The 25713-nt window shown below is 35.7% G+C and overlaps 1 protein-coding gene across 2 annotated transcripts in view; it reads left to right on the plus strand.

Annotated features, from left to right (window-relative positions):
• MYOM2 (myomesin 2) overlaps positions 1-25713 on the plus strand; it is a 75482-nt gene that overhangs the window by 30735 nt on the left and 19034 nt on the right. For both annotated transcript variants that reach the window (XM_041477470.1, XM_041477471.1), the window contains 13 exons: positions 636-689; positions 3296-3423; positions 6342-6525; positions 9731-9905; positions 11230-11351; positions 13469-13656; positions 16198-16324; positions 19379-19557; positions 19726-19840; positions 20396-20552; positions 20645-20751; positions 22453-22497; positions 22970-23106. In XM_041477470.1, coding sequence (XP_041333404.1) covers positions 636-689; positions 3296-3423; positions 6342-6525; positions 9731-9905; positions 11230-11351; positions 13469-13656; positions 16198-16324; positions 19379-19557; positions 19726-19840; positions 20396-20552; positions 20645-20751; positions 22453-22497; positions 22970-23106 — 1718 coding nt within the window. The remainder of the gene's footprint in view (positions 1-635; positions 690-3295; positions 3424-6341; positions 6526-9730; positions 9906-11229; positions 11352-13468; positions 13657-16197; positions 16325-19378; positions 19558-19725; positions 19841-20395; positions 20553-20644; positions 20752-22452; positions 22498-22969; positions 23107-25713) is intronic.

The following is a 25713-nucleotide window of genomic DNA, read 5'->3' on the forward strand; positions in this document are numbered from 1 at the left end:
AAAGTAGCGTTATGAGAGCTTCTCCATGAATAGAGTATGCTGGCTTGCCCTGGGGAGTAGTTTTATTGATTTAGCCTTGTCCTAAACCCCTGTGCAGATTCTGTATATCATGTACTTGCACACCTTCTGTTTCATGTCTTCCTTTTGGTCAGAGGGGAATTAAAGTAATTATGAATACCTTAAAGCACTGCCCCAGTGTTGCCTGTGAAATCTGAGCTGGATATGCAGTTTCCTATGCAGCTGAAATATGCAGTTTCCTTTACATGTGTTTTATGTATGTGTGTATGCTTTATGATTAATTCCTATTAAAAAAATACAGTTCATGATACAATTGATTACTAATCTGCCTCAAAAGCAAATCCATCTACTGTAAAAATGACTCTTGCTTTTTAGCACATCTTTGAATAGTACTGTCTTATCATGCCCTGTTTTCTCATGAAAGTGAATAAACCAGTGTATGAATTCAAGTTGACTCTATATGGGGAAAGATTTAATAACAACATTACAGAAACAGAGGTATACAGGCTTTTGAACACGTGACAATTTGCAAGATTTGTAAATATACAAATCTTTCATAAATATACAAATCTCTCTCTAAACTAATTGAGAAACTAATTGAATATTTTGATTAACAGTTGTTCATGTGGATGAAGGGCGAAAGATTGTGATCAGTAAGGACGACCTTGAAGGTATGTAGCATTTCTGCAATTTCAGTCCATCTGCTTATACTCCAGGAATTTTGCATCATAATTAGAAACATAATTTGAAAAGAAATCCATCTAGTGATAAAATATCTATATTAAGAAATAAAGCCACATTATGACTTGCAAGGTTGAAAGAACACAAGTGAATAGTGAGGTCTAAAATGATGGAGAACACACTCTCAACATCAAAACTTTTATATGTCGAAAGCATTTTCTCACCTTTTTGCTTTTACTAGTGCTAAGCTGAGTTAAATGGCTGAACATTTTATTGCCTATTTGACTGGGCATTTGATTGCCTATATTTCCTCTATTTCTAGTTTTCTGGGAGCTAAGTATAGTTTTTTTTGACTGATTTTGACTATCTGAGCAAGTTATTTCAATTCTAATAAAAACTTACACAATCCATCTCAATTCTTTAATTAATACATCTACCTGAATACTGAGGTTATTATGTTTAAGATTTTAGACTAAGTAATGTTTTCCCTCAAGAGAATTGGAGAGATCCCTGGTGACTTTTGGAATAAAGTTTGAATTTTTTCTGGTTTTGATTGTTTCTCTGTGGAATGATTTGGGTTTTATACTTGAATAATGACCTTCTTTACACTTAAACTGTTAAAATTATTAACTGTAATGGGTCAAAATGAAAAAAAAAAAGTCTGTCTGCTCTTTTCCATGAAGCTTATTAGGTTGTAACTCCAAAAATAACTAGTAAAAGAGATATCACCTCAGAAAAAAATGTGGTTTGAAGGAGAATCAGGCATTAAATGGCTTTTCCAGTGCATGGACAGGACAGATGAAGTTTCTCTATTTTTATAATAGTAGCCTAAATAAATTGATATGAATATTTCAGGATCAGAGGCACATCACAATATCCGATTGTAATTGTCTTGTTTGGCTTCATAGATCATTTTTCTGCTCTCAGGATTGCCTTAGAATGATCAGGTCCAGTAAATGGCCACTTTGGAATAGTCATAAATAATGATATTTGGATTTCTGTCACATGAATGTGCATATTTAATAGAGTATGAATATTCAAATATCACTCTTTATGTAGATCACTACTTTAATCTCCAAGATTGAAGACTATTTCTGAAAGAAAAATCTCACAGATCACAAATTGTTTTCCTTTTTAGTGCAGGCTGATGTCCCATTCTGGCAACCATTCTGTACCACTATGTTATATCATTCCAAAGTATGGGAGCTTTTGTTTTTTCAAGAATGAAAGAAAATATGTTGAGATTTTGTTAGCTGAAATCACTTGGAAGCCTTTTATCTTAATGCTGTGAAGGATTATTGTAATTTTCTTAACTATATGTCACCAGTTTCGTATTAAACTCAGCTGATTCATGTGCCTTTCTGAAAGAAAAAATATGTTTGTAGGAAATCAAATATATAAAGTACTATGAAAAATAAATTTTCATTGGATATGTCAGTTTGCTTTAAAAAAGGTTTGGTTTTGATTTGGTAAATATATATGATTATAATATGTGTAAATTTTGAGTCTGGTTCATTCTGCAGATATGTATAATCATTTAAAATATCACTGCCATGATTTAGAGATTATTACTGAAATATTTTTCTCTTTCCTAAAGGCATACATTTAGGGGGTATATGCTCTTTTCTTAGCCTGAGCAGTGAAAAAAATTTACTTTCAAAGAACAAAGATTTTTTCTTTTTATATCACAAGCCATAAAGATAAATTTTTTAGGTGTCTGCTGAGTCACAATTTCTGACCTACTACCAAGCTGAAGCCTCTTCAGGGCTGTGTAGCTGTTCCTGTGTAGAGATCCATCACAGGTCCATCACAGGTCACTCTCCCATCTGGTGCTGTTTTACCCTATTGTAATTCCTTGGATAGCAGAACCAGCTTTTTCTCATGTTGCAGTCAGTGAGCAGGACCTTGAAAGGCTGAGCTGAATTATTCCCACCTGGCCCAGGGTAGGCAGGTTGGCTCTAACACTGCTGGTAACTCTGCAGAGTGAGTGGGGAGAGGGATTTGATCAGGCCACACTATGTGGTGGAGCCATCAGAGGGCTGGTGACATATTTTTCTGTCTCTGATTGATAGATTTTAGAAGTGCTTTAGACTATACAGCTGATAATACCATTATTTTATAGGCTATATTGCTAATAGGTTCTGCTCCTTTTCCTGCTTTCCTCTGTTTTAAAGCTTCTTTTCTGATTATACTTCCATTCCAGCTATTTTTTAAAATTCTAATTTCTCATAATAACTCTTTAGACCTCCATCTTTGATCAAAGAAATGTTTGCATATAGTGAGTAGGCTTTTTACTAGGAGATTGAAGTAATCCAAATGTGATCAAAGAAAACAGTGTGATAAATGCACAGAGTTTCAGGGAGCACATTTGACCTTTACTGAAAGAGTAAGTAAGTAGCTATTAATATTGAAGTTTTATTTATGAACATTTAATTGAAGTGATCAGGTGAACTGCACAGACGATATCACAGCCCCTAATAGCTGAGCATTGCAGTGCAGGGTGGGAAAGTTGAATCAGAAAGATGAGCTGTACCCTGAATGCTGACCCAGGAGTTAATCTGCTGTTTAACACTTGCTACATTTATTAATCTTACAGGGGATGTTCAGATTCCAGGCCCTCCCACCAATGTACATGCTTCAGAAATCAGCAAAACATATGTTGTACTCAGCTGGGATCCACCTGTTCCCCGTGGCAGGGAGCCACTGACGTATTTCATTGAGAAGGTACTGCGCTGTATAGTGGTGTTCTGTTGAAAGGTGCTTCATTGCTGTGTGCAGTTACACTCAAACCATTTTCAGAACTGCAGAATGAGCAATAAAACTGTGGTCTTCCAGGATTTGGAAGTGGGATATTAGAGAAGCATGGATAATCAAATGTCTTACTGCAAGTTTTAATGAGCATTGAAATTCAAGACCCAGAGAAAAGGATTCCCCTATGCTATTTGCTTACTGCTGTCTAAATGAGAAATATGTAAAGTAGCAGTTAAAAAAAAAAAAAAAGTGAAAAGGAACATCTATAGTTTTCACAATCCTACAGGCACGATTCTAAGTTTTCAGTCTCCCTGTAAAAAAGGGAACTTTCTGTTAGTTCTGTGGTAGAACCAGGAATAAACTGTAACTCATAATTTGATCCTCACTTTATGCAGGCTAATGGCAGCATCTACTATACACTGACATTTCCAATTTATCCCCTCTAAGGTCATCAAAGAGGCAGATGCCTGTCTCAGGTTCACTGGTCCCTGGTATTCTTCATGGCTGCCTTCCTCCTCTCTTTGAATTGAAAGGGGCCTTCAGTGTTCACAGTAGGAGAAGTTAGTTCTTCATCCACATAAGTGAATAAAATTTAGATAAATCTATCCCTGAACCATGTTTCTAAATTATATTAGATTTGAGCAACTTGTTACAAAGTTTTCCTAGTAGGTAAAATGGGCCTCATACCTGACCTCTAAAACATAGGTCGAGCTATACTTAGTTTTTATAAATTATGCCTCTAGCACATGCACCCTCTTACCAATCCACAAACACTAAACCTCTTCTTAAAACTGCCACACGTTCAATTTGCACCATGAATATTGTAACGGCCTTTTCTCAGGCCCTTACTATGCAAGTCTTTTTCTTTGCACATCTAAAATTCTGCACATTCCTCCACAGTTTATTCCCCAGCTGTCCTGTTCCTGTCACTCTATTTTGCAGCCCCCTGGCTTGTCTTTTCCCTCTCAGACACACAAAAAACCCCTCCACTTCAAAAGAACTCCATAGGCCATTTCTACACTCTTAATAATCTGCTGGATGTTGAACAAATTGATGCAAAGTGAACACCACTCACTGGTTAATTTTTCCAGCAAGCACGACCATTTCTCCCACTCTGCCTTATGGATTCAAAAAAAGTAATGAAAATTTTCATAGAAAAAAGTATCTAGTTTTTCTTTATATGCAATAAGATATAATGCCTTTCTTGCATTTATTCCCACTTACATGTGTCTTTGCTTATCTATAAATTTTAAGAATACCAATGTAAGGATTTTGTACCAGCTCTTGTCATGGAAACACCTTATTAGTTCCAGAATATGCAGAAATAGTCCAGATAAAAAGCTTAGAGGTAGATTTCCATTGAGTGGACACTTACACTTGGTTAGCTGAATTTCATTCTAAGAATGAATTGGAAAAGATGCATAATCTTCTTGTCTTGTACAAAATATATATATAGCTCCAGAAACGGTACACAGCAGTGACAATGATAGAAAAAAGTAGTCTCAATTAAAGACCAGACTTACTGAAGGAAAGTGAGAATGAGAACTAAAAGGCTATTATTAGAAAAAAGAGGTTCATTGTACTAATTAATACCTGAATCTAAAATATTTTTGCATAAATAACTGATATATATGAACAGCTTAGTCAGTTCATAGGTGAATGTTTGTTTTTCGCTTTCCACTGTCATCTGTTAATTTACAACAGCTTCTAATTATTTTATTTCAAATAAAGAAGATTCAGTCCCGAAGAATAAAAATGTATTTGTAAAACCTTCAAGAGATACAAAATGGAAATGGGTTTTCTATGTTCTCTTAAAATACTTTTTTAACAGATAAATCAAATCAAACTGCAGAACAAAATGTCATGCTGATTCTTTAAGAAGAAATTAATGTTTTTTATGGCAAGAAGTAAAATATATGGCAAAATAATATTTATTTCAGATTTTACAGCTTTTACTACAAAGAAAATTGATGGTATATTTATTTTTTCTGTTGAGAACGCTAGGTTCAGTACCTATGAGAAAGATTTTGATGTATGGAATCCAGCTGTTTACATTATTATTATTTGTCTGTTGTCAGTGTCATTATATACAGGGTAGTTTCCAAGCGCCCATGAAACACTGCTCCTTCTCTAAGAAATTCACAGTCTATCAGATTTTTCTCCCAGACTTTCTGTTCCAAAATTTTATAAACATATATTTGCATGCACCTGTGCCAAGGAAATTTTTAATCTGTTTATTAGGCACTTGGGCTTTACTGAAATTTCTGAAAGATTCCATGACTAATTTTTGGTTAAATAGTTAATGTGGGAAATCGAATGGACAGCAGACTTCTCTCAGGGTACTGATTTTCTGGCTCTCCTCCATGTGCAGTTGTGGTGATGATAAGCTCAGCTGCTGTATTGAGAATACACAAAAGTAATTACTTCATTTGATGAATGCTTTTAGGGGACATGACCTTACTCAACAGAATAAATAAAGCTGGGAGTAAAGTAACATTTCCCTCCCTACCTTTCTGCAGAATTTGGATTAGGGCTTGTTTGCTTGACTCCAAACGTTTAGGTGTTCATGTGAGTTTTGCAGGACATGAAAGTAATTCTTTGGGGCCAATCACAGTTGACAGTCACAGCCCTCAAAGAAGGCTGGCTGTATGTACAAGTGTGCATGTATTGAAGTTGAGACAGGCAAGGAGACAGTGAGCTATTCAGACGTTTTTTGTAGAGTAATGGAAAGCACCAGCAATGAGAATTTGCATATGTTTAAGTCAGGCATTTGAGAGTGCTCCTTCTCTCATAGCTCTTAAATAAATTCATGACAGGATGCAATACAGCAATATATTCAATTTTTGACAGTTCACAGAAATGATTCATGGCTTTTTTGTTGTTTTTTGTAGTCCATGGTTGGCAGTGGAAGTTGGCAAAGAGTCAATGCACAGGTTGCAGTAAAATCTCCTCGCTATGCAGTGTTTGACCTTGCAGAAGGAAAACCGTATGTTTTCCGAGTGTTGTCAGCAAACAAAAATGGCATCAGTGATCCATCTGAAATCACAGAACCTATTCAACCACAAGATACTATTGGTAAGGTATTAATTGCAAGACATTTATATAAAAAACAATAGATATTTTGCAAACTGGAAATAGACAACTCTCATTAGAGTATAACTATAATAATAGTGGTTGTGTTCAATTCTGTAAATGATTTAAAAAAGACCAAGATGCTAAATTTTAGAGACTTTCCTGAATTTTCCTAGTGATCACAAGCCTTGCTACTGGAAACAATAATCAGTATAATTATTTTTAGTTATTCACTCTTCAGTGTTCTAGTAATGTGACATCAAATAATAGTTTAATCAGTAACTTTGATAATTATATTTTCTGGCTCAGGTAATTATATACTACCTAATTCCCTACAGTTTCAGCTAGATAAGGTAACCTTTGATTTCTTTTTTAGTATTCTGAGTTGCAAATTACTGCTACTGCACTATTCCTCTGTCATACAGATGAGTAGACTTCAGGGATAGACAAAACTACATATTCAGTGAAAGAGACAACTACATATTTCCATACAAAAATTAAGTGTTTATCTTGGGGTCACATTCAAAAACACAAATGAAAATTTAGAGAGTGGTTATTCGTCTTGTTTTCGAAATATTTGTTTTGTTTTTGCAGTTTTGCAGAAGCCACACATAGCATTTTGATGTATTGATAACTGTCACCTTAAGTGCACATATCTTACTAGTACACTTTCTAGTAATATACAAAATGTTTACAGTATCTGATATACCAAATTAAAAAATATAATCCATAGTTCCAGCTTGAGCTGTAACTACATGACAGAAAAAAAAAAATCTTTTGCTTTCATATATTCTTGATTTGATGTCTCATTAATGCGTATAAAGTATTTAAACCATTCAACATTCCCAAGGTAGGGAAGAAAAATACTGTATTTATTGCACTTAGTACAGAAAATAAGCTATCCCTTAGGGGTTAGTGCAACACCTTCTGCATAACTCACAGCTTCAAATTAAGCACAATGCAGAGGAATCTATTTTAAAGAGAAACTTTAGGACTATGTTCAGAGACAGAGTTTGCCACCTGAGCTACAATATATCAGAAACTTGGCTCATTTTAGTTGCCTGCACTTAGTGTCATTTGATATTCTTAAGGGCAACTGGGATACCTTCATGGGGACGGAAATCATTACACAGTGAGTGTTGGTACCTTATGAGCAGAAACTAAAGAACGGTTGGGGTATCCTAAACCATTCTAAATGATGCTTAAAATGATGGAATTTAATTGAGTGGTAAAGGAGTATTCAGTTTGAGGTTAAAATGTGAATTTAGGTGTTTCCATATAGGTATCTACAGATGCAGTAGATGCATCTGCTCTAAGTGTGTCCATTGGAGCCTGGAATATAAGCTGGCTGACATTGTCATAAGTTGCCCCATGTCACCCAGCTGTAGAGTGTCTGTTTTGGGGTGAGATGAATAAATTTTAGGACCCTACTGAGCACTGATGGAAGACTCAGTTTAACTGGCCAAAGTGACATCCTTTTCAAATGCTTTCAGTTTGCCATTTCAGAGGACTGTAGGTATTATCTCCCCAGTCATATGTGACAAGTCCATGAAGAAGTGACAGATGGTCCAAAATGACCCTAAATTAATTTGTGTAACTGAGTTAAGCCCTACCTCTTTGACTATAGTGCAAGCTCAAGAATATGTGCTTGTAGACACACATAAAAGCCTAAATGTAGGTACATTTATTGGACTGAATCCATTTGATCTTACAAATTTGTGCATAAAGTATAGCAGTATGTAAGTATTAATTTTTATTTTTATATTGAAAGACTAAGTGGAAAACATGCTGCCTTTCTTTTGTTTCGTGCTGCTTGCAGTTCTCTTCAGTATCAATCTGAGGAAACTAAAATATCTTCAAAAAGCGAGTACTGGGTGTTTCTCTTAACCTGTCGTGTTAGGCTGAGACATTGCTTTAGTTTCTTGCATTGTGAAAGCTCAGATAGATATTTTATAGTGTACAGACTGTGTGCTGGTTCTTACTAAGGTTTTTTTTTCCATTTGGATCTCAGTATTTCTGGTTCTACTTATGCACATTCATCTGTTTAGATGGGTATAAACTGACAATGAAATTTCTTTGCATGTAAAGTAAACTGCATAGTAGGCTATGGTACATTGAGAGAACTGTAGTCAAGTAATTGGAGAAATCTTTATCCTATTTTTCTTGATGGTGTTGAGGTTGGTTCTGGAGTGCTGTTTCCCAGTTCTGGCTTCCTTAGTCTAGAGGGATGGTTGTAAAGTGGAGAGGTCCTCTGTATGGCAACCAAGATGACCAGGGCATTAGAGATTGTGACCTCTGAAGAGAGGTGTTTACTTAGTTTGAAGACTAACAAAGATGATGGTGTCAAACTTCTCAGCATTGTCAAATGACAAATAGAGGCATGAGCCAAAAATTGAAGCTTAGTAAGTTCATTCTGGACATACTCTTTTAATGAGAAAGGTGCAAGGTGCAAGAGTGCAATGCTGGAAAATGTTGGGCAGGTAAGCTGTGAAATCTCCATTGTCAGAAGTTTTCAAGACTCGTACAAATCCATGACTGACACACTGGTTTAGTGTTGGTGATGATCCCACTCTCAGTGATAGGGTAGAGGGACTAGATGATCCCCAGAGATCCCTTCCAACAAGTGTTCTTATGCTTCTATGACTTTCATCTAGCTACTTTTAGATAAACTTTTGGCATTCAAATATATGCTTAAAGTTATCCTGAAAAGCTCATGTTTTTGGAATTGGGGCTGTCATTGGTTAACTGTAAGACAGTATTTCTTAATCCTCATGATATAATATCTCTATAGTTTATGTGCATTTCTTACTCACACAGGGACATAAGCTATACATCAACCTCTTATTTGAGAGAGAAATTAGCGAGTGAAGATTTTCATATCTGTATACTTTTATCCACACTCATAATTGAAAATATGTGCTTCTATAATTGACTGTCATAAAACCTGTATAAAATCATATAGGTAAGGAGCCTGACAGAGCATTTTGAAAAAAAAAATAGAAAAAAAAAATTTGTATGCACACATATATATATACATACGTATCCAGACTTAAAGAAATATATTAAAATATATATCATATAACAATATCAATGTGGTTATAGCTGTAGTGATTACATATGATCAAATTATACAGTGTTTCATCTAGTTCAAATTACTTTTATTTTTATGCATTTTCTAATTTGTATATGTTTTATCTCTTTTTCTTAGTTCTACCATCTGCACCTGGTCAGGTGGTGGCCACAAGGAATACAAAAACATCAGTTGTAGTTCAATGGGATAAACCAAAACATGAAGAGGATTTATATGGCTACTACATTGAGTATTCCGTGGTGGGATCAAATCGCTGGGAACCCAGTAACCATAAACCTATTAAATATAACAGGTATTGATTACATTCCTGTATTTTTGGAAAGTTTGAAAACTGCAGGATATTTTTAAGACAATTTATGTGTTAAGCCATAGGATTATGATTGAAGGAGAATGTTGAATGAATGTGAATAAAAACAGTCTGCAGACTCTCAGAGCCAAGATTTCCAAATTAGGGCAATTCTCCTCCCTTTTTTTTTTTTCATATATTTTTCTATTCCGTGACTTTGAGTTTTAAAAGCAAATTCTAGAGACTTTATTTGGAGTGTCAGGGACATGAGCAAGTGCAGAATATGCCCTTTTAAAGTATGAGTTATGTTGTGGAGTAAACAGACCCAATGAGGAAGTGTATGAGAAAGGAGAGGGAATTCTAAAGCTTTATCATAGTCCATGAATAACAGAGCAAAAGGTCAGGCCATTTCTGCTATAAATATGGTGCCAAAAGTGCTTTGGCAGCTGACATTATTGTGCAGGAAAGCCAAGTGTCCCATTCCAGAAACATCAGAGCTCTCTGATCTGTTACATCTCTGGATAAAGAACAGTAGACCTTGTTTCTAATTCCCTTGTCATGACACTAGCACTAGAATTTCTGATGATTTCTTACTCTCTCCTGAAGATATCAGACTTTATTATGAGGTTCTTCAAGCAATTTCCTCTGTGAAAAATCATATTTATTTTTATTGGAATCAATAATCAAATGCAAAGATTAGATTTTTAGTTTGTATTTTCTATAACAAGCACATCATTTTGTTTAGTGTATTATGTCAGTCATTAACTGAGTGACTTTGTATTCTGATGAGTCCTTTTTTCAAGTAGTCAAGAAATTTGATCAAAAAAAGTAGAGACTAGTTCTTGGTCAAAGGGGGTTGAGAAAGCACAAAAATAAGAAAAAAACATTTCGTTTCTTCATACGTGAACATATATTGCAATAGGATATTTAGTACAGTTTAGTACAGTTATTACCTAAGAAACTCAGATCAAAACTGAAAACTATTTTTGACAATGAATATATAATTACCGTGAAAGACACAGTTCCTTCCCAGAAAAGATTAGAATTTAGCAAGGCAAAGTTCAGAGGGAATATAATATATTTTATCTGACTTCACCTGCTAGATCAGTACTAGCAATCTAATGAGTACTGTGGTTTTTGCTGCAGCGCCCCTCCCAGTTATATCGTACTACATCATGCCTTTTATTGCAGTTTCCCTATTGGAAATATTTTCCTTTGTGAAGCACTCATGAAGCTGAGCTTTTTAATTGATACAACAATTTCATGTTACAGCACAGAATGATTCCTGTAAAATATACACTAATATGTGATGCTATCTTTTTTAACCCAGGTTTGTTGTTCATGGTTTGGAAACTGGAGAGCAATATGTCTTCCGTGTGAAAGCTGCGAATGCTGTAGGATTGAGTGAAAACTCGCAGGAGTCGGAGGCTGTAACAGTGCAGGCAGCCCTTAGTAAGTGTGATTCTGTGCAACTCAGCTTCTTCTTTCCCAAATGAGGTTCATATCTTCAGCAATCACCTTCTTTGGTCTGATTCACTATAATAGTATACCTTACAGCCGTCATGCACATCTGTTTAATGATGTCTATTCTCTGGCATGTGTCTATTCCAGAGAAAAGACAATGTTTTATAAAAAATATTATTTACAATGACTATTAGAAATATTGGGTAAGATGCACTTTAATGACCAGGTTGCCTTTTGCTCCTAGGCTGTATCAAAGAAATTTAAAAAGTGAGTAAGTTAGACAATTAGTTTCTAAGTGACTTGGAGTGGTGCAAAACATTTTAGCAGGATATCTGCTTCAGTTATAAGAGTTTCAGTAGACTTTGTTTGCTCCAGGTTGGAGCACAGTCTACCTCCTCTGGTGTCCCACAAACAAAATTTCTGTGTAAGATCAGCTGTGTAGTCTTCAGTGGGAATGGTACATGTTGAGTGAAGGGTTGAATAAGTATTTACAACAAAGAATGCACAGGTCTGGGCTATCATAGTTCAATTTGAATTAAGGGACAGTGTCAGCTCCATACTGAAAAAAATTAAATAGGACACATTTTCCCCAGCAGAGTGCTCTCAACCTCTAGGAGAAAACCAGTAGACATATTTGTGAGAAATAATTCTCTAAAAGATTTATAATTCAGTGTAGTCAATATAAAGTAAATTTGTATATTACTGACAAAGTTACTCTATTTGACTTTTTTAGGAGGAAGTGTGTCTCATATGGGTAGGTGGTGCATGGACACTTGTACATCTATCACCACAATGTCGTAAATGCACTTGCACCTGTTTGTCACTGTGTGCTTTGGAGATGAGGGTTGCATGGGGTATATCATCAAACACAGAGCACGTGGATCTTACACACACTTATGGGATGTGGATAGCTTTTATCCATTTTTGTAGCCTTTACAGAATTTAGCAGGACTATTTATAGATGATCTAGCATTACCAGGGCCAGAATCTTTCTGTAGTATTACTTTAAGATTATTTACAGGAATTTGCTACAGTCATTCTTGTTTACCAAGAAGTGGCAGTAAACACGGAGGCTTTTGTGACCTCTGAGTATAGCACCATTTCTGAAAGAAAAAGTATGAAAGGACAGCTCTGCTGATTACTATTGGTTTTCATGGTGATCACTAGTACAGCTACAAGATCAGGGACTGTGCTAAGGTCTTTGCTGACGTATTCCCTTCTGAATGAGGTAAGTTACATTCTCTCAAGTTATACTGGTAATTCAATTGAAAGTATCAGATCAGCTTTAGGGACAGGTGTTTAGCTGTACTGATTGAAGCACTCCAGTGTCAAGACAGGGGTGTCTTTGGGCAGACTTTAAAGTATGGATGACAAATGCAAAACTGCTTGCTACAAGTGGTGCTTGCCAGTAGGAGGGGATTAAAAAGTCCAGAAAAAGGGTTTTCTTCATCTGTAGGAAGGTGCCTTGGTGACATTTCTGCTTCTGCTACAAAAGGGAGTAAACCCATGCAAGGAACCTCATGAAGGACATTACTTTTCTGCCTCAACATAGGTTTAGTTACTGAAAGTCTAAATATCTTCTATTCTTTCTGGGTCAAAAAGCAGTCACAATCTGAATAAAGCATATAATATCAGGACAGTACAGGAAAACTGCTGGCCATAGATCAGTCAGTCACATGACTTAATTTCATTCAAATTAATATTTTCTTTTTTTTACTGGATGAGTCTTACTGTATTCCATAAGTATTTGAGCAGCTTATTTTTTTTTCTTCCTAGGAAGAGGTCTTCTGACCCATTTAAATCCTTTAGCATAATTTTTGGTTTGGAGATGCTGGCATTACTATTTCCCTGCAAAGATCATCTATTCTTCCTTGCTACCTTCTGAGAAGGCAAAATGTTTGGCAGATGTTTTAAAACCTCCCATGTTTATATCTGATGATAAAATGAACGTTGGTTAGCAACTTTACAACTACTTTGCTCTCATTGTGTGGCTGAGAGCAGTAAGCTGCAGAAAACAGAAGCAATATCAAAAATGCTAAGCAACTTCTACACTGCAGTGTTTTTAGACTCTGTCCTAACTCTCAAGTTGCTTATTTCCTTGCTAGCTTGTCCTTCATATCCTCATGGTATCACTCTTCTGAACTGTGATGGGCATTCAATGACCCTTGGCTGGAAAGCACCAACATACAGTGGAGGCTCACCAATCCTTGGTTATTATATGGATAAACGGGAAGCTAACCATCAAAACTGGCATGAAGTCAATTCTTCCCTTATTACCCGGACAATTTACACGGTTAGTATTTTTTGCTCATTATATCTTTGCAGTTGATTTGAAATTTTTCTTTGGATTTTTTTTTTAACAGAGAGATTCTTTAAATACTTACTTCAACAAAACTAGGCACTTCCATTCAGAGTGCAGCAATGTTACACCTGGGCTAGAAGATCATTGCCATCTCCTACTGTGAAATTCTGATACAAATAAGACCACTGAGATATGGAAATTTTGGAGGGAAAAGTTTGAAGCACATTTTTCACAAGGAATAAGAGGAATGAGCTATAAAATGCTCCCCAAGCTATTTTTGTTAATGATCACTATATGCACCATCACTGTAACAACATACAGAGAAAGGATGGAAGCATTTTGCAGGCCAAACAACTGCTCTCTGTAGTACTGAGGACTTGCAAACAAAATGGAGATGAGCTGAGAAAAAATATAGCTGTCTCTGTTCTTACTCTCAAAATCTGCCTTCAGCTGAAAAGGCATGTTTATTAATGAACTCAGCATTATGTCTCGTCACCTCCTTCACAGAATACAGTTTTGAAATAAATTACTTCTGGTTGCACTTGCAATTTATGAAATGTTTCTTAAAATAGGAAAATTTTGATGTAAACTTCCATGAAGAAAAGTTAGGGAGATAGGATATAGCAAGTAATCAATCAATGTGATGCTTTTTAAATTAAGTTAAACAATCAGATTTTACTCACATCTAAAATTTTATTTCTGCAAGTCAGCAAATTTCCTGTAAACCTTAGGACAGAAGAAAGTCTTGCAGGTAATTTGACACTGAAGTAGAAGATAATAATGCAGATGAGCTGAGGAAGAATGTTTCATGCAGAGAAGGCAGGCAGCAATACTCAGGTGCGTGTACTTGTGACTGATTCCACGAGTAGCATCTCTGACATAGCAGATGGACCATGGATGCTGAGAAATAAAAAAGGGCAGGTAGGATTGGCATGAAAGGGCAATACTAAGTAATGCTTTCCACATATTTTTTATTTTTAATGCATTTGTAAACAAATGAGTAATGTAAATTAGGGCTTACCATTGAGAATTTAACTAGGTATTTAAGTGTCAGTCCTGCCAGTAACTGTATTTGTGCCTAAAGTGCACATCTTCATGCCTAAAGGTGCATCTTCATATATTAGTTTGAATGTCTTCATATCATATATTTGAATATCTTCATATATTTGAATATCTTCATATATTAGTTTGAATGTCTAGAATCTGAAATACTGATGGTAAACAAAACCAAGACAGCTTTTAGTAGCACAAAATATTTTATGACATTCTGCAAACTGAGAATGCCTGAGATATTCAGTACAGCACTGGGAAATCACTAAAGGTTTAATCTTGTCTGTTCAAATGATTCTATAGGAGCCCCACGAATTCTTTCCCTTAATAACCTTGGATTTCAAAATAATTTTTACAGACTGATCTATTTTTCCTATCTTTTGGGCCACACTATATAACTCCTTGTCTTCAGGAAAGTATGTCTGAATTATTTTAGTGCCTGACTTTTCTGTGTTAACTTGTTTGCTTTGGTCTTGTATTTGATGCTACCCCATATGTTTGTTACCATGACATTTTTTTTTATCATTTAAAAAAATCCACCAAAATCCTTGTTATATCTCACATTTTCAAAGAAAATTATTTATTCATGAAAATCTAAAACTGATTGGTATCTCCACTAGGAGTACCACTCTTAGCTGTGTCTCTTGAGACATATGATTAAATATAACTGTGAGAAAATTATTCAGAGGAATCAGGTGTAGAAGACCTGTTTTTTTGTATTTAGGTGTCCTGGAAGAAGGATGGAAGAGGGCTGCTGCCATGAGGTGTTTTGGCTGTCAAGACATTCATGCCTTTTAGTCCTCTACTTTGATCTCAAAATCTGAGATGCTGGTGTGGGGATGGGCTCATTAGATAAATCAGAGTTCATTTACCAGGGATGTTTGCAGAGAATTATTATGGAATTCTGCTCATCCCATTACCAGTGCTTACTTTCTCATTTTGCAATGGTAGGTAACATCAAAAGAAGGATTCATACAAGCCACAAAATACTACTAAGAGGCTCTTTCCTGGAGTTACATCAGAACATTGTGGAATTAATTGTTTTTTTCTTTTATTTTCCTATAATTTCCTTTTCTTCCTAGGTCAGTCCTTTGTGACCTTTTTAAGCAGAACACAGTTTTAACTCTCACTTAAGTGAGATGCTTTGCAATGCAAGAAGGTATTTAATTTTAGAACACTTACCCGTAAGTATCTGCTGGTGGTCATTCATAGATTGAGCTCCTCAAATCTTTGCTCTAAACTGTTACAACTTTTCATGCCAAAATATGAGTGCTGTTATTCCTAGGATTATGTGGCTGAAATGTGGACATATATTATAGAATTCTCCAGTGTGTTTGGTTTGAGGAAAGTCTTCAAATTCAACCCTTCAGCATGGCAATAAGGCCTGATAATCAATTAACTAATGTTTATATCCAAGTATGTATTAAATGAATATAAATAATGGCTTTTGATATATTGAATTGTTTTCTCAAATGAAAAAAGGTAGAGGATTTGACTGAAGATGCCTTCTATGAATTCAAAGTTGCTGCTGCAAATCTGGTTGGAATAGGTCAACCTTCAGATCCCAGTGAGCATTTTAAGTGTAAAGCCTGGACTATGCCAGAACCTGGTAAGTATATTCGTTCTTCATGAATCTTAAAGTCCTTAAAACACATGGACAGCCAAACTCTGCAGGATATATTTTGCTTAATTTCTTCCATAGTTCCTGTTAAGATTGCCCTTGCTTCTGAGATCTGTTAAAAGTTACCACCACACCTCCAACGATGACATCTATTTCCTGGGAAACAGATGACCTTTACGTAGCTTGTTGAGTGTCCCTTTCTTTCAGTGCTCTCACCAGCTCAGATGAGTGTTGAGCCTTTAGTCTACATTTGTATCTCTATCACCTCTTTAAGACCTACAAGCTCCACCTCACACTCACCACCTGTACCATAAATGCAGTCTGTTAGGAATAATCCTGGAGTTTCAGACTCCAAAACTACATTAGCTTTCAGTCATAAATAACACATGAGAGGAGTCTGTTTCTTGACGTAGAGACAAGTGGCACAGCTAGTCTTCTGTTCTCCAGCAGAGTGCCCATGTAGGTGTGTTTCCCCTGGATTGTACCTGGGTGTTATCTGAGAGATTATTATTAGCCAGGTGTTAGAACAAATGTGCTAGCAAACCTACAGTAGTAGTGGCAGCGCAAAAACTGGAGACACTACTCCAAATAAGTATTTTTCATTGCTGAGTAGAGCACCTGTAACTACCTTCTGCAAGTCATTTCCCTGCTTACAAATCCCCCTCTTTTTGCCTTCTACAACAAAAATTATACTATTAAGTTCTAAGATATCTCCTTTAAATGCCCATATTCTTTGCTGAAAAGCTGTTTGTCTTTATGTTTTGTAGCTAAATTGTTCAGAGTTCAAAAATCTTACCATATGGATTTAATGACATGACCAAACTGTCAATAACAAAACAGTTAATCTCCTGACCTTAACTTGCTTTAATTGCATTTTCTTATAGTCTTGTGATATTTAGTGTAAATGTATCATCATTTGAACAATTATTTTCCACAGTTATCTACAATTTGTGCTCTCTACAGTTTTTTCAAAACAATATTGAAATTAGGTAGTGTGTAAAGAAGGGGACATTATCCTTCATTTTAAATGACAGATAAAGAAATAAAAGAAAATGTATTTTCAGGAAATGGAGAGAGGGAAATTTCCATAATGAGCAATCTGACCTTTTTAGTGTTTGGGTTATTACATTGTTCTCATTATGATATGACTTGAATAGACAGTATTGCTTTCCTCCTGCTTAACAAAACCCACTACAGGCAAAGAACATTGCCCACCCTGCAAAAAAACTCAAATCTCCAAACCTGTTAAATATTTCACAAGCCTTTTTAAAAATACATTTTTAAACAATGGTTTAGCAATAATGAAAAGAAATAATTGAGATTTAAGACTGGGAGAAAGAGCCTGACCCTCTTCCCAGACTTACTGAAGGTACTGAGGACTAGTGCGATGTGACTGCAATGTACTCCCAGTGTCAACAAAATATTCTTCCGTATATAGAATAGTTGATATAGAAGGAAGGTTTCCTTAGAAAGGCCAAAATATTTTATAGGATTTCCAGCATAAGTGATGGATTCTTTGCCCAGAGTCCATAATTGTTTCATCCTTCCACAGAACTTTAGTCTTAGGTGTCTTTGTGAGTTTCTGTGTGCTAGCAAAGATAGTTAATAGATTATCTTACATTACTTTAAATAAAAAGAAATGTCTGGAGTCTCAGACTCCTCAGAATAGAACATGCTTCATTACATTTTTCCTTCTACTGTCTAAATTTCTATTGGGTCCATTTGACAGTGTATTTTTAATTATCTGTGTATATATGGACATTCAGATTGGGATTTTTAAAAAGCCATGAGGGAAGGCTTTAGGTTCCTTAAAACTGGCATTCTTTCCAGGAGAAATCTAATATTTATCTTTATACCTATTAATATCTTTAACAGGTATTTAATATGTTTATTTTCTGAAATGTGTTTATCCACTTTGGAGAAAAACTTTTCTAATTTTTTTCTTTCCCCCAGTGCATTTGCTGAATATCATCCTTTACAAATTTTATGTTCATTCATCATTGGTTAACATTGTGTGGGCTGGAGTGGCAATTATATTTATTTGTAAGGCTTTCCACTCCTTTTTTATTATTATTTTAAATGGAAAAATGTGTTGTAGTGAAAATTAATATCTTGAAAACTGAGGAAATCCTAAAGTCTCAAGTTAATCCTTAAGCCTTCAGCTTTCTACATCTCAAGCACAAGAAGCAAGCAGTATAATTTGACTGAATATGAGAATTCTGTCATGAGTGTTTGACCATGGTAGGAAACATATATAATTATGCCTTTACATTTATATTTATTTACTAGTGTAAATAAATATCAAGAGTATAGTAAAAACAATTGCTATAAGTTACACTGAATGGCTCTTCAACAGTTAGGTGAAGGAGAAGGAAAGTATAGTAGGAAGAACGTAACCTGGTGTTTGCAAACATAAACTCTCACTTATTTGTAGAGCATCAGGATATTTTTGGTTTAAATATTTCTCCTAACAGATATCATTCATCCTGAAAAGTTCCTCTCGTCTGCAGCTATCCAGTTCACAATAAAAATTCTTTTGTCAGGGAACAAGAAGCCTGATCCAAAGTCCCTTGGTGCCACTGGATTTTGGATTACTTTGAAAGATCATGGCTCATGTATGCTAATGGAAAGATAAAAAACCTGATGTTAAATTATGAACCTGAATCAGGCTCAGTGAAGCAACTTTGATGTGAGGCTGGTGAGTTAAATAATAGACAAGAAGCCTCTCTTTCTTGTTGGAAAATCTTAAACTGCATGGATTTTCCACATGATTAGCTTAACCTTAAAATAGAGTTACTGAGATCTAGCTAAGCTAGTATGCTTCAGAATACTAATGTCACTCGGTGTATGAGGCAGGTATTGCTGTGTACAGCCATGAGGGGGAAATGGCCTAAATACCACATATACCAGGTGTATTCTAAAAGATGAGATTTTTGAAAGCAAATACAATCAAAATTTTAGTGATACATTTCAGCCTCTACAGGAACTGCTTGCAAAATTTTATTATATTGAAGTGAATTTCCAATATTTGAAATATTTTAGGTCCTGCCTATGATCTCATGATATGTGAAATCAGAAATACATCACTAGTTCTTCTGTGGAAAGCTCCTGTGTATGAGGGCAAAAGCCCTATTACTGGATATTTAGTGGACTATAAAGAAGTAGATGCAGAAGACTGGATCACTGCTAATGAAAAACCTACTTCAAAGCGCTATTTTAAGGTAACATTTTCTTTGATTAATATTAATATAAAACTGAGTACTAGAAGTTCTGATTGAGTATAAAAATGATGTGCATTTGAACTTCAGCTTCTGCTAATATCTTCATATGAGTAAGCAAAATAGTTTAGATTGTTTTTTAAATTGGCTTTGCCCTTTATCTTGTTTAAGGTCACTGATTTACATGAGGGTCATACCTATGTTTTCAAAGTTCGTGCAGTGAATGATGCTGGGGTAGGCAAGTCATCTGAAATATCTGAACCAGTGCTTGTTGAGGAACGGCCAGGTAAAATGAACTGTTTAATCTCCCCTGTTTCTAAAGTACTTGGAATTGCATTTAATCAACCTAATTTGATATTATACCACTATAAGTATTTAAAGAATTAAGAATCTCTTAACCTTAAAACTTAAAGAAATAATCATGTGGATGTGGAGACAGCGATTAGAATTTTTTCCTTTACTTACTTCAGGAGTTATTTCATAATCAGTTGTTCTGGTTTTTATTCTAACAAAGGTGCTACTTGTTGTGAAACACATTTATTAAAGCTTCAGGAATGACAATAAAATTGGTTTGTTTAATTCATATCTTCTCACATTCAGTTATATCTTATTCATTTGTTTCTCAATAAGCATTTATTAGTATTATCATTCATTTCTTGCATGTAGAGTAAGAAACAATGGCATGTGATGCTGAGTCAGCATATGACATAAACCTGCTTTAAGATCTGCTAATAAAATCAGTATCTTTTAGGACAAAATAGATATGGGCTTTAGTAATTTATGAATTTCAACTTGACAGAAAAATGCAGGCTTGACATTTGAGTTGATTCCTATTTTGCAGGAACAAAAGAAATCTATTCAGGTGTGGATGATGAGGGTAATATTTACCTGGCTTTTGAGTGCAAAGAAGCAACAGATGCATCTCATTTTGCATGGGGTAAATCTTATGAGGAGATTGATGATTCTCATAAGTTTAAGATTGAAACAGAAGGAAATCAGTAAGTAATGCCAATCTACCAAAGGAAATCAGTAAGTCATGTTAAAAATGTGATACACAGCTAATTATATTCTTTTCAATTGGTGTTTTTAGTTCTAAGCTGTACTTCAAAAATCCTGATAAATCTGACTTGGGAACTTACTCTATCTCAGTTAGTGACACAGATGGGATTTCGTCCAGCTTCGTTATGGATGATCAAGGTAAGATCCTTACAATTTCAAATCTTTCTTCACTGGATCACCTCAACTGCACTAAAAATTGCCCAAGGAAAAAAAAAGAACAGAACGCTACAACTCTCACATTATTTCCTACGCGTTAAAGAAAAACAAAAAAGAGCCCACAACAGGCTTTGTGTGATGACTTATTTTTCTGATTATCATAATAATGAAAGCTGGGATAACTTCAGGCAACATTTTCTAGATAAAGATAAAATGTATGATAAATTAGAATTGTTTTCATTATGCTGGGATTATAATGATGTTTGTAAATATCCCTTAAACTTCCAGTTGTGCTTGAGGCTTTAGATGCAGTTTCTCATAACCAAGATGCAGGAAATTAATGAGAAAAATGATGATGCTTAAACAAGGTCTAAATACATTGGGTCAAATTATCATTTGACTTACATATATGTTAGTTTTGCTTTATTTATTGTAGCTATTTTTTTTTCATTGGATTCACAGTTAATTTGCTTCAGTCTCACTTTGTTCTATCATTGAGAAATGCTGACATAAAAAACAAATAGTAGTGTTTGCTATTTTGCGTAAAATAAAAATTTGGTGCTTTTCCAGTTCTCGGCTGTAATTGCTCTGCCCAGTTCCTCAAGTATTAAAATCCCTCTACTTCTCAACCCACTAAGCCATTTAAGGAATCACAGTGAGAAACATGTCAAGCCACCCTTTCCAAGTAGGTGTTGAGAAGAAATCCATGTTCAGGGGGGGAAAAAAATGTTCTCCAGACATGGAAGATTTATGAGCCGTTATCATGAGAACTGCCCTTTACCTAAGTTTTGAAGCATCACTCTGAAATCTTTCTGTAGATCTTGTCATCATCTGCTCTAGTTTTGAAATTTTTTTTTGTATAAAGTACTGAAGGTGTTTCCCTTCCCATTCTTCCCCTACGTCTTTCCTGATCATATATCACTGAAAATTGCAATTTTATTTATACTGGATCCCTGCACAAGTATCACAATTTTCATCTTAACACTGAAAACCATCATTTCACTGCCCATTTACTCTCTCCAAAGCTATAAGTTCTCCTGTAATTTTGCTAAATCCTCTATCATGTCATAAATACATGCTAATTTTCTCTGGTCTTTACATTATCTCTAAATTTGGAATTGGCAGTAATGTTCATTTTCCAAATCTTTATTGGTAATGACTATAATAAATAGGATTAGTATGAAAACCTAAAAAAAAAAATTGAGACTCTCACACAGCCTTCATGAGGATCTGGTGCATTAATTAGAACTTTCTGTACTGTTTTCAGACTAATCTGCATGCAATCTTATTTCCTACCGCAGTAAAACAAAATTTTCAGGAACAGTCGGAGAAAGGAAGTCAGGGGACAAAGGAACCTTATACACTGATTAGAAGCTATTGTTTCCCATCTTTCTTTTATATTGCTATTTTTAAAATATAAAATAGTTTTTGGCCTTTGTTTAGATACCCTTGCATAAGAGAGTGTGCACTAAAATGCATGCAATAGGAATATTTGCTAAATCCATGTATTAGAATTCAAGTTTCATAAATCTTATTTTTCAGTCATTTTTTAAGAGTTGGGTATTCATATACAAGCTTTGAGGAGATAACTTTGTTGATGCTGATGTTTATTTTTGTCAACACCCATTTGCTGTCTGTATTTTTCAGAATAAATTAAAATGTGATAATTTTTCTTATTTTCAGAGTTGGAACGTTTGATGGCATTAAGTTATGAAATAAAGAATCCAAGTAAGTTGAAGATCTGAATCTATTAGACACTTCTAGAAGGAATATAATTACATACTAATGACTGGAGTTCCAAAAAGATTCTTTCTGAGACCATAGCAACTTCATTTCTCATGGCGGCTTCATTTAGCATGGAACACCTTGCTTCCTTATCTTTTACTTTGTTTGGAAGAATATTAGTTGACATCAAATAAAATCACCATTCCTAAATGTCTCAAGCTTAACTTTGACAGTACATTATAGATTGTTACTAGCAAAATCCTTACACAATGTACAAACAGTAAACTGTAAATTCTCTCCTCCCTTTGAGAAATTAATTTAAAAATCAGCCAAAGACTTCATTAGAGGACTTCTACCTGTGTATAATTTATTTGATCCCAAAATCCATACATAATAGGGAATTGCTAGATTTTTACTGTGATATTCCTATTTCTCACAAGGTTTCATAACTATTGATTTTTGATTATTTTTGTAGCAATACCACTGAAATCAGAATTAGCTTATGAGGTTCTTGATAAAGGAGAAGTTCGTTTCTGGATCCAGGCTGAAAGCTTATCTCCAGATTCTACTTTCAGATTTGTCATTAATGATAAAGAAGTCGAAAACAGTGACGTAAGTATATAATGAGTAGTATACATAAGTGATTTTGTTTAAGAAACCTGCAGGTTTCTATTGTTATCACAGAATCATAGTCATTTAAGCTGGAAAATACCTTTAAGATCATGGAATGCGGCAGTTAACGTGGCACTGCCCAGTCCACCACTAAACCACGTCCCTAAGTGCCACATCTATCTACTTGTCTTTTAAATACCTCCAATGAGGGTGACTCAACCACTTCCCTGGCAGCCTTCTTCTTTCAGTGAAGAAATTTTTCCTAATATCCAATCTAAACTCCCTTGATGCAACTTGGGGTGTTTTCTTCTTGTCCTATTGTTTGTTACTTGGGAGAAGGGACTGTTCCCAACCTGGGTACAACCTCCTTCAGGCAGTTGTAGAGAGCACTAATGGTCCCCCCTGAGCCTCTGTTTCTCCAGGCTAAACAACCTCACCTCCCCCAAATGTTCTCACAGGACTTGTGCTCCCAACACCTCACCAGCTCCGTTGTCCTCTGGACACACTCCAGCACCTCAATGTCTATCTTGCAGTAATGAGCCCAGAACTGAACACAGTATTTGAGATGTGGCCTCACCAGTGCTGAGTACAATTACTGCTCTGCTCCTGCTGGCCACACTGTTGCTGATGCACGCCAGGATGCCATTGGCCTTCTTGACCTCCTGGGCACATGCTGATGGCTCATGCTCAACCAGCTGTTGACCAGCACCTCCAGGTCCTCTTCCACTGGGCCACTTTCCAGCAACTCCTCCCCAAGTCTTGTTTTTGACCCAAGGGCAGGACCTGGTACTTGGCTTTGTTGAACCTCATGCAATTGGTCTCGAGCCATCTATTCAAGTTGTCGAGATATCTCTGCAGAGTTTTCCTACCCTACAGCAGATCAACACTCCCACCCAACTTGATCCTTTCCTCTAGATCATTGATAACAATGTTAAACAGGACCAGCCCTACTGCTGAGCCCTGAAGAACATAATTTGTGATATCTACCAACTGGATTTAACTCCATTCACCACCACTTTGACCCTGGCCATCCAGCCAGGAGCCAGTACTTGTATCCAAGCTATGAGCAGCTTGTTTCTCCAGGAGAAAGCTGTGGGATCCAGTGTCAAAAGCTTGACTTAATTTCTGGTAGGCAACATCCACAGCCCTTCCTTCATCCACTAAGTGGGTCATCTTGTCACTGAAGGTTATCAGGTCAGTAAAGCAAGCCTTGCCTTTCACAAGCCCATGCTGGCTGGGCCTTATCCCCTAGTTGTCCTCTGCATGTTGCTTAGTGTATCTCAAGTTGTATCCACTTCTTAATATTCCCTGGCACTGAGGTGAGACTGACAGGCCTGTAGTTCCCTGCTTCCTATAGATTCTTAATACCATGTTATTAAGGTGTGATAATAACTGAAAAGAAGACCAATCTATAACTCAAATATTTTTTGCAGTATAGAATTCTGTTGCAGAGTGAGCCTCTTCATACTGGAAAAAGAGTTGGACTTCTGTCTATTCAGAAGGAGAATTTACACACAGACCAGTGTTAACCACAAATATTTTAGAAAAATACCTCAAGAAAATGGCTGCTTCAGTTTTGGATTCCAAACCAAGACGACATGCTGTTCCCAAAGCCACTCTGAGGCTGATAGTAATAGTTTTATGTATAATATGGGAGGCACTTAACAATACAGCAGTGTCCATAGACTTTAAATTTTTATATGGTATCAATTTTGTTGTTTTAGTTTTGGATTAGAAACTGTGCATTGAACAGCTACATAGAGAGGAAAGGGTAGGCCACCAGCTCCCCACATTTTTATAGCTCTAGGAAGATCTTTCATATAAAGGGGCATAAAAAAGATTGGGCTGAGAAGAAAGCAAGGTCATGCCTTTGCAGGGCAAGAGTATGGTTCATCTACAGGCCATAAGCGCAGCACTGGAAATCCTTTCCTGTGAAGAATTCATCTCCAGTGCAGCTGTTTGAAAGATTAGATTTATTCCTGAGAATGCAAATCCTGGTTTGGATCAGAAAAGCTTTATCAGCATTTTCATACCATAAAAAAGCAAAGAGCATTTACTTTAATTAATATTGACAAGTGGAAGAAGAAGTATTTCTGAGTAAAATAATTCTCTGTTTTTCTTTCTTTAAGAGGTAATAAACCATAGCACTGAAAACCAGAATATTTGTGCCTAGGATGTGTTGAAATGACAGTACTTTGTCTTGGCAATGTTCATGAAACGGAATGAGCTATTTTTAGTTTGCATATGTTTTGGAAGTGTTGACATCAGAAAGAGTCTTGAAATGAAGCTGCATTATTTCACCTCTTTAATTAGTAACCCACAGGTGACATTTATGTTTGGAGACAGATGATATTTTTGTGGAAAGTCACATAAAAGCCTAATATTTATGATGCCCATAAAATCATTGAACTTCATCTTGCTGCATAATGGCAATAGTTAGAAGCCTAATTGCACTCTAAAACCTGTCTGGAGACTGGGCTACAGTCACTGAACATGTTCAATAGACCATTATGCTGGGGAATTGCGGCCTGATTCATGACACTGGCTGAAGTGATAAATTTTTCCTGCTAGGTCCTAACAGGGAGTGGTTTTGGTAAGATTTCAAAA

Source organism: Pyrgilauda ruficollis, unplaced genomic scaffold (genome assembly GCF_017590135.1).
Source record: "Pyrgilauda ruficollis isolate IOZ18807 unplaced genomic scaffold, ASM1759013v1 scaffold40, whole genome shotgun sequence".
NCBI classification, from domain to species: domain Eukaryota; kingdom Metazoa; phylum Chordata; class Aves; order Passeriformes; family Passeridae; genus Pyrgilauda; species Pyrgilauda ruficollis.